Here is a 9734-nt window from a genome sequence, read left to right as displayed (position 1 = left end):
GGGGGGTTGCAAGGCGGGGGATAAAGCCGTAAATTAAAATCTCGATGCGTTTGCCGTGGTCACTTATAAATGTAATGAGCGGTTAGGTGTAAGAGAGCGAAAAAAAAAATGAAAAAAAAAAAAGGTAAAGAATTTAATTGAATTTCCCGCGTACGAACGGGCGTACCGTCGATTATAAATAATATTCTTAATTAAAGAAGGTTCCGGTTAAAGGGTGTAAAGGGTATTCCTCTCGTGTGCACGGAATCTTTACGCAAATCGTGTTCCGCGCACACACTGCACGCACGCACTTAATCTACTATACGCTCCTGACCCTCGTAATCGAATCGTTTGTAATCAGGATGAACGCTTAAAAAAGGGGAAAAAATATTACACGGAATTTTAGTGATCGCATCTCTCTAGTTGGGTTTGTCGCGATGTGTATCCAATTAACGGACGATGGTAATTAAACGCGTAATCGAGCAAATCGGTGTTCGCCAATAAAAGCAGCGGAGAAATATTCAAACGTAAAGGAGGACGTTCGTAACGCGAAAACGACGCCGATCGCCGACAATCAATAAGACGCGGTGAGAAAAATAAAAAATATATATGTATAGTAGAATCGAAGAAATCACGAAGATTACAATTATTGCCAAGTATTGGCATTGTGCCGTCTTCTTTTTATTGGCGCTGGAGTAGAACGGCGAAGTGGCGAAGCGCACTGCGCGCCGCATTTCCACAATATTTTTCACTCTTTTTCGCTTTACTTCGCTCTGTAGAAATTCTGGCCGCCCCTCGGTACCGTTCTCCTTGCAGCTTTGTCGCCAAATATTATATCACAGTTAGCACGCCGCAATACTCGCTTTCTTTTTTTTTTTTTTTATTCCCTCGTCGATCCGCGACGTTATATACAATTTTTTTCCCCTGGCTCTCTTCCCACGAACGGAAATAACCACTCTGAACGGCCACCCAATATCCAAACGTTAAACCCTTGTTCACCTCAAACGCCACTCGAACACGGATTTGCTCGCAATTTTTATACAGCGGATTCTCTTTTTCAAATCTCGCGCGCACTGTTCCCTGTTATTCGCCTTTGTTATGTTCCGTAGCCATTATCACTCTTCCTCTCTTTCTGCTCTCCATGCATATCGTACTCCTCGCGCAAAATCTCGCACTGGCAGTCTCTCTCGTTAATAGTTGCCGGTATTCATTGTTGGATAATAAAAGTAATATTAAAAAAAAGCCAGGCTGGTTAACCGGACAAAAATGGATCATCATGATAAGCCTCCCATTGGATCTCTCGCCCCGATCTTTTACGACGTATTATAACGATTGTTTACTGCAGAGCTTAGACGGCGTGACAAAAAGAAAGATAAATATAGAGCGAAAAATACGTAACCATTGGAAAATAAAAAAAAAAAGAGAGAAAGAGTTACAGCTGCAAGTAGAACTGGGCGTTACGAACTATAGGCGCTTCTCGCCAGGAGTTTTGATGCGACGAAAAACTATCCTAATAACGGGTGTATTTAATTATTAAAAAAAAAAGAAAGAAAGAAAGAAACTACAGAGAACGCGCGCGCTCGTTACTCTAGAGAATCCAGCAGGTTCCACTTTGTTTTCCTGGCTCTCGTATCGAGTGTTACGGTAGTACGATAGTAGAACGTGTACGTGGTGTGTTGTATCGTGTTGTAATATGAGTGTATAAATTTTGTTGATGTATAAGTGTCAGTGTTAAGAGTGTATGAATGTACGCGGCGTATGTGTCATATGTGGATAGAAGTGTGAATTATACGATAATCTAAAATACATAAGTTTACATCTTTATACACGGCGTGTAGTAGAATCGTTAAACGCATTTACGTATGGTATATATATATATATATCGTGTCGCGTGTGTATTGCGAGCGATTTAGCGGCCGTAATGGACGGCGGCAGCTTCAAGAGGTCCTCGTGAACGTCGTCCTCGTCGTAAAGACTCCTCCGAGTATACACGTTTCCATCAGCATTATCAATGTTCTGTATATATATATCTCTTTCTCTCTTACTTACTTACTTTTTCACACTCAGTCACGCATCATCACACGTTCTCACTGTATACCTCCACGTTGCGTCACTCGTTAACGTGGTGGAGGTATTACGTCTCAGACTAAAGAAGAAGTTGGACGTCGTAGAGGAGGAGTCCGTACTGGCGTACTTGTGGGTCCGTCGCTGCCGTTGTCTTCTTATTAATCGCCTCCATAAAATGGTGACCATCGGCTTCGTCGTCGATATAAACGTCGACGTCGTGATCGTCGCCGTCGCCAATGCCACCACCGCCATCGTCGCCGACGATTGGATATCAGGCCTGGACGTTAAGAATCATCTTAAGATGATCGGAGATGTCGCAGATCCTCTCGGAGGATTGGTGGCAGCCCGCCATAAGCCTGGTTGTCCAGTGGCTGGGTGGTTTTGGTAAACTGGCAGGCGAGGGTGGCTCCGAGAATTTTGCACCGGCGTAGAAGCTGTTCGTTGGACTTCCACGTGGACTCTCGTAACGTAACGGAGAGTTCCTTAGATTTTTTGACGAACATGGTGGACTACAGCTCAGCCTACCGCTAGAATTACGAGAATGTCGCGATCCTCCCGAAAAGTAGGTCGAGGACTTTATACTACCGGTGGTACGATGATGTCGTTTACTACCGGTGTTGGGCGAACCTTGTCGCTCCACCTTGTCGTTGAGCTTGGGTGTGGAATTGGTCATGGTTCAGATATGCCGTTTTTTCTTTTTTTAAGTTAGGCCGCCAAACGGGCTTCCAGCCTCCTTCTGTGAATCACGAATGAGATAGTAATGCGATGGAGTCTGTCTTGACGCGGTCCCCCCTCTTTAAATGTCACTCACAAATCACTCGCGAAAGAAAACACAAACTCACTGATTTTGCGGGAGACGCTAACTGCGCAGTAAGCGCAAACTGCCGTTATATACGATCGGGTATACGTGGTGTAGACACCGAAGAATAAAGCGTGATGGTTACACTCCAAATCACGATGCTGTAAAATGTGGCTTTGCCCGTACTGCTACCTAGGTCCGGTTGTCTTGGTTTTTTGAATAATCCTCGCCACGCTTCTACCTCCTCTTCGTCGCTGATTCGACCACATCCGGTGACCGTAGGTCACCACGACACAATCACAAACGTCCCTCGCACACTTTACAGTCCGCTAGCTTTGCTAGAGCACCGGAACGACGAGCTTCTATTCCAATAGAAGAATAAACTCCTATATGTCCTCTTTTCTTCGTTCTGCTTCTACCTCGGCTTCTTTCTATACGACTCTTCCTCGTCCGTAACCCCGCCGCTCGCCAAGCACAGCTGCAGCCACAAGATGGCGGCTCGCGACTTGTTTGTGTTTTTTCCCCGTAGCTGACGCACGGAAGGGCCTCGCTCTTTTGATATTATTTGAGCAGACGCATGCACATATGTATAACCTCTTTCGATTTTATTTACTTCACCCTCCACAATCTTCCTTATGACTTCTTTTCTGTACAGACGCTTCCGTGATCTCACTGAACCGTACGTACGCGGACACTTTTATGTACGCGCACTGCTGCACCCTATTCACGTTCTTTGATATTCTTAAGACACGTTTTTTTTGCTGATATAACCTTTTCGCTCTCTTTGCTTCTGCACTCTCCTTTGCTCAATCACTCGCTCGTTATAGCCGGGCTCCTACGCTCGCACTTGGCAAGTACGCTCCTCTTCCAACACTGTACCTTGTCTTTGTGACGACTGAAGCCTTCCTCGAGCATTATGGGATATCTCCTTGTCGGCCGGGCTTGTCCAATGCCGTGACGCACTTTCTCCCACGTGACGTACCACAGCCAATCAGAGCTCACGGCATTCGGCTATTTTCGGTTAACTTCGGTTTCTTCAGTGAAACAAAGGAATAATATGTATTATCGAATTTATATACTATAATGAAATTGCCGTAGATCTAATGGGATTTTTATAGATACGAAACTGCTTATAAATTTTCTATATTTTTCTAAAGTCGTTAAATAAATTCCTGTTGTTTGTAACGATCGGGTCATCCTTAGTTCGGATTGGTCGAGAACTCTAAATCACGACCGCCAACGATACAGGCCTGAATATATAAAAAATCTACGTCGCTAGACTTCCCATTCTCATATAACCATGGCATACTACTTCCCCTTCCTACCACGGATGGCGTAAGTGTTAACAATTATTGAAATTCATATAAACCAGAATCCGTAATTTTTTACTAAAATGATTATATTGTCATACTAAAAAAAGTCATTCTCTCCATAATTGAATGTATAAAACATTATTAAATATAAATAGATACTACGTTAATAAAATCTACCAAACCTTTACTCCCAATAACAAAAGAATTTAAAAGAAGAGAAAATTCTCGAATAACCATTTCTCACTAGAAGGCTGGAACCAGGAAAAACATAAGAATCATGTCTCCCTCTTTCGTACAAAGTTCAGAATATTTCTCGCATCGAACGAGCGCATAAAGTCACACGACCTCGCAATATTATACGAAGGCCTTCGTTTTTCTCGTAGGTCGTGACTGAGCGAGTAGGAGAGCCGTAGCGACCCCAGTGTTCCCAGTGGCGAGCTGCACGGCCATCGCCGACTGTCGGTTTCGCCCAGCATTAACCAGCGTTTCTGCTATGACGTCGCTCTGATAGCTCGAGATTTTCCCAGCAAAAGGTAGGAGCTTTCCCTCCCGTTGGACGCTCGGCCCGACTTTCTAACCCTGGCACCTGTATATCGCCATCTTCCCTTTCTGCTTCTTCGGTAGACTCTCCAGTGCGAGCTTCTCTGGTGGCTGGGTTTGTGAAATTTTTCGCTGCTGAAAACTCCGATCTACCCGATTCTAGTAACTCTGTCCCGAGACCGTCATCCCCACTCCTTCCATCTGACTGTTTCCACCTCTCACACCTAATTCATCCCCACCTCCATACATAACCTCTCCGTTTTCCTGTCTAACATCAATCCCCACCATCTCTCCAATGTCCCTCCTCCCCTCCAGTCTTCGTTTCAATCGTATTTCCCCTATCGAGAGCCCCACATTCAGTTTCCGATAAACGAAGGATGTATCTACATTCGTCAGATAAAGTCCGCTGTGTCGTGTTTCTGCGATGCACCTGCCAACCCTCATATCCTATCAAACCACTCTCATCCTTTTACATTGTATATCTGTATATGAATTTATTTTACCATCTCTTCTTAATGCTCCACGCGACATAGTAACCAGATGGATCGTTAACCATGGATGTCGCTTTGCAGTCTGATCGAGGGATTACGAAAGTGTATACTAGAACAAAGTGGGGAAGGTTACGCAGTGGGACGAACAGTCGGAAAGTCAGTGAGGAGTAGGAAGTTTCACGTCCTAACCTTAAAGAGGACAGTGGCTACGTAATAGAATCAAGCTGATCGAATGTCCCCATCGTGTAGGACAGTTTTGTCTTTGGCATCTGTGAGCTTCGTTTTCGTCTTGTAGGTTATATTTCGATGTCGGACCCGACGCGGTGAGGAAACCAGTGCCGATTGTGGAGGAAGAGTAGACGGAGAAGAGAGAAAAAGAAAAATATGACGTGTCGTTTATTTCTTGACGTTTTATCCACAAGTGTATTCGGATATATACTTAACTCGCGGACGTCACAGTAACACAAGACTGACTGTGAGAGGTTATCTAGTTAGACTTATTGCGAGTGTATCGCCAATCGATTAAACGTCAATTTTGTAGGAGCATCACGGAATGGCAATGGCTTCCTTGGCCGTATTTTTTTTTACATCTTTTGTAATTCTTGTCTGTTTTGTAAATCTTAACGAAGATCTCTGCTAGCATGATTCAAGGGAAATTCGCATGTTGCACATATTTATATATTATGTATACATATATATTATCTGTAACAAATTATGCCTTTCTGTCATGTGACACTTATCCAATGTGTATAACAATGGCGGATTATAATAAGAATATTCCCAATCGGACTCATTCGGATTTTTTCCAAAACTTTTATGAAGAAACCCATCCCGGGCCTCCTATCGCTGCTGTACTATTTATTTACTCCTGCTTCTTTCCCACCTACTTTCAGTGGAATATGCTGGAGTATAAATTCCCCGCGTGGGCTATCCCCACCATTACTGCCACTACCACCGCCATCATCATCAACAATACCAGCATCACCAGCACCGTTGATGTTGATGCTGCTGCTGCTGCTACCACCGCCGCTCCGCTTACTCCAAGCCTGTTCCTCGTACAGGGCCATTTAAATAGCACAGCGGGTACAATTTTTCGTGAACATTTCGGGTCGCTAATTAAAAGTCTGCACCATATGTTAAATCGTGATAACGGGTATCCCTTTGGCTATTCCTTTCTCTTTATCTATATCTCTCTCTCTCTCTCTCTTTCTTCCCCTCTCTTCCTGTTTCCTCTAGCTCTCACTCTCTTCCAGTAGCTTCGTCGCTTCTCTCTTTATCTACCGCTTCTCCGATATTACCCTCCTCCTCGTTTCGTCCTCTTTGTCTCTCGAGAAAATTCGCGTGTCATGTATACCAACTGCTACTCGTGAAATCGATATTTGAGTCGGAGGTCTGCGAGAGACTTTTCGAAGGGCAGTTTTTAACAGGAATTTTTGTTTTTTTACTCAATAAACCCAAGGGGTAAAAAAAGGTAGGAGTTTGTTTGCTCTTTGGATTTCGCGTCAAGTCCGTAATGGACACCGGTCGTTTGCGCATGCGCGTCATGGTTTTCTCGTACATACGGATACGCCCCTGCTTTTATACCATAGACATTCTGCAGTTGCCAGCCCTGCCTAGAAGATACCTCTTAACAGTTTTGAAATTGATAAGGGGTGCATAACTAACATAGGGGCTGTTTCAGGGAAACTAAAGTGGGTACTATGCCACATTGTACAGTCGTTCGATAGAGAAAGGGTAAGAGACAGAGGTATATACGGGGGAAATAAATTGGAGAGAAAAGCTACGTAGCCGATCTTTCCAAGCACTTTTGAAATGTTCGCGTTACGTAAAATAACGGTTACACCGTACGAAACTTACTTTCCCGTCTGGGATTTCGAGACAGGCCCGTGGGAACTTTGTGTAACGGGTGTGCACGAGAAAAGCGAATCCGTTCATCGACTATTCCACTACCGTTTGACGGTTCGAGACTAGAATTGGGAATTTGACCAATTGCCAGCCCAGTCAAACACTTCCTGGCAGTGTCTCATATGGCTGCGTCATTTCTGTAGGGAGTTTTAGGCATCTCAACCATCCAATAGTAGCTTTTGGCTCTTTTTACTTGAGAGATTCCCTTTGGTCCATGGTCACGGTTCGCATGAGCACTCCCTCGCATTAGGGTCGCCCTCCAGTCCCCACGTTCTTCTGATCTCCACCAAGTTTCTCTCTCTCTTCTCTCGGCTGACTATAGCCTACTCACAGCTCTCCATAATGTCAAAGCCCACGGGTCTCTCCAACGAAGTAGGCCAGGGGCCCCTGCAGGGTCCCTCGATTTATCACCGACTTTTACAATTCCCCTTTAAATCGTGTCGATCGTTTCTCGCTAAATTATCGAACCACTTTCCACTTCAAATTGAGTGCATCGTGAAACTTCGTGCACTTTGAACTCTTTCCATATATCATTCCATACGCTTAACGATACACTCGCGATAATGGAGTTTCGATAGGAGCCATTCCTGTATCTATCTTTACACATATCCTTAGGTACATAAAAATGTGAAAATTCTTATCAGCCATTCAGGGTCTGTATATGAAATTCCATTTACTGTAACGCGTCTCGGGACGGCTCGGGTTTTGTTACTCCTTTTTTTATTTTTGTAACTACGTAAAGACTTATTTTTGCAAAATAAACTGAGCTTGGCAGTATGCATTTTCTTACGTTAAAAAAAAAAACAACTGCGATACTAAAGAATGACTGAGTAGCCGCCATTCGTCCAGATGTTCTAAACTTAATGAGCACGGTGCCCCGTGCGCTAGAGACGTCCCTGCTCTTTCCCCCTCCACCTTCCTCCGCTTCCCCCTCTCCGACTATTCCATACCCCTACCACGGTCACTCGCGTGAATCGTGGTTCGCCTCAGTCTGTCGCGCGCCGCCTTCAGGCGCGGCTGTGTCTCTTTGCACCAGGCGGAGTCCTTCTCAAAGTGGCCTGTTTACTCTGGTCGCGCGCGTGTCTGTTTGTTTCACTCGTGTTCGTGTATCTCTGCGTGTGTCCGCCGTTCTCTCTGGGTTTCCATACTGGCCTGTAGAGGATACGTCGAGGCATGACAGCAACGCGGGAGTGTTACCCCATACGGTAGGGTGTAGAAGATCGTCAGGGTCGATAGTTTTAAGGGGGGTCAATAGTTTTAACTCGGGGCAGCGCCGAGACGCAAATCCCCTGCCCGATAAGACCGCCAAGTGCGTGGGGACGGGACCACTTGGCCGCGAATGTTTTGTCCGAATCGATACGCCCTCCGGCCTCGGTTTCGTGTGCTCTGTGACTCTCCCTGCGACAACCTCGAAAACGCCGATTTCCCATTACGTATTTATCCGACCAACAGAGTCTTCCTCTCTTGTGTAACGGGAGACGCTCGTGCACGTCGTTTGACACGTGAAAATTAAAATGACCATGAGAACGTTATCTTACTTTAGTGACTTTATAAAGAGACTGTACCGGGTACCTCTGCGCTTCCTGCGGATGACGATATAACCTTAAAGGGGAAATTCGAAGCTTCGTTTCGCCCTCTTTTCTTCTTACCTGCTTCATTTCAAACGACCTGACTTCCCTTTCGTATTTATTTCTTCGATATTATCCATTGTTTTCTCGCTTAACTTCTCACCGTACACGTTTAATTCCTCGTCGAGTGTGTATCTTGGTTTGCTGTTGTCTCGCCGTGACTCAGGGCATCCTTAATACAATGTATACTCAAGCTTTCCCGATCTTCTCCAAACTGTGTTTAACTCTCTAGATAGAAATTCTCTTATGTTACATCCGTACCGTTTAAGTTCCATATTTCTGCAACCGTCTCCCCTCTCTGAACTACTGATACGCATTCCAAGCGTACCGCTGTATTGTAAACACGTGACTTGGGAAATCATATTCTTCCCTGAATTCATTGTATCTTCGGTACGTCACGTTCCTGCAAAAGTATTCGGGCAGAGACGGTTGAGCCTGGTAATAATAATAATAATAATAATAAAAAAAAAAGTAATGCCTTTCTCAAGAATACAAACAAGGAACCATTTTACATACTCCGACACGGGTATAACGAAATTTCGGAAAATCGGTACAAGAACGTAATAAATTTTTAAGAAAACGATAATATCGGTACGTACAGCAATAATAGTAGGTATAGAGGGCAGGTGGTAGCCAGGGACAGTCCACCTGGACCTTTTTCTTCAGGCTGTGCATTGCCCAGGACGAAAACGGTATATTTAGGGAATTTCGAGGCTATCTATACAGATTCAAAGAGAAATCTTTGGAAGCACGAACAATTCGATCATTGAACATGTCTTCCCGGACCGATCTGACAGACGCTGCTTTTATTTACTGGCTCGAGTCCGCACGGTGTATCTTTTCTTTTCGTCAGGTACTGCTGCTACCTGGAGGATTCAGTCGTATAAAAGACGTGCACCACAGGGTCGCGAACTTACGTGACCACCCGGTAGAATCGATAAATGTGCAACGCAGGTGGTTGGATCCATCCGGTAGAATGCTGTGTGTAAAGTAGTCTGTATAAAAGTGGGTT

At 44.7% G+C, this 9734-nt stretch overlaps 2 protein-coding genes across 5 annotated transcripts in view; one reads left to right on the top strand and one right to left on the bottom strand.

The window, feature by feature from the left end:
• Window positions 1–846: 846 nt before the first annotated feature.
• LOC107271461 (proline-rich nuclear receptor coactivator 2) lies at window positions 847–3766 on the bottom strand. The gene has a single exon (XM_015747493.2). It carries the CDS (start codon window positions 2717–2719, stop codon window positions 2318–2320), a length of 402 nt encoding a protein of 133 aa, XP_015602979.1. The 5' UTR covers window positions 2720–3766; the 3' UTR covers window positions 847–2317.
• A 775-nt stretch (window positions 3767–4541) lies between these two features.
• The window catches only part of LOC107271460 (RING finger protein 44), a 17250-nt gene continuing 12057 nt past the window's right edge, over window positions 4542–9734 (top strand). The window contains exons 1-2 of one of the 4 annotated variants that reach the window (XM_025088708.1): window positions 4546–4691; window positions 6083–8299. Coding sequence is in view for 1 of the 4 variants with exons in the window: in XM_025088710.1 (XP_024944478.1) it covers window positions 8268–8299 (32 nt within the window). In the remaining 3 variants the exon portion in view is untranslated. Of the gene's footprint in view, window positions 4692–6082; window positions 8300–9734 lie in introns of those variants that run through there. The other 3 variants (XM_025088709.1, XM_015747487.2, XM_025088710.1) reach the window with 3 other exon arrangements.

Source organism: Cephus cinctus, unplaced genomic scaffold (assembly GCF_000341935.2).
Source record: "Cephus cinctus unplaced genomic scaffold, Ccin1 Ccin1_scaffold0975, whole genome shotgun sequence".
NCBI lineage: Eukaryota > Metazoa > Arthropoda > Insecta > Hymenoptera > Cephidae > Cephus > Cephus cinctus.
The sequence above is the reverse complement of the archived record's forward strand: the minus strand, read 5'-3'. Positions and strand labels throughout refer to the sequence as shown.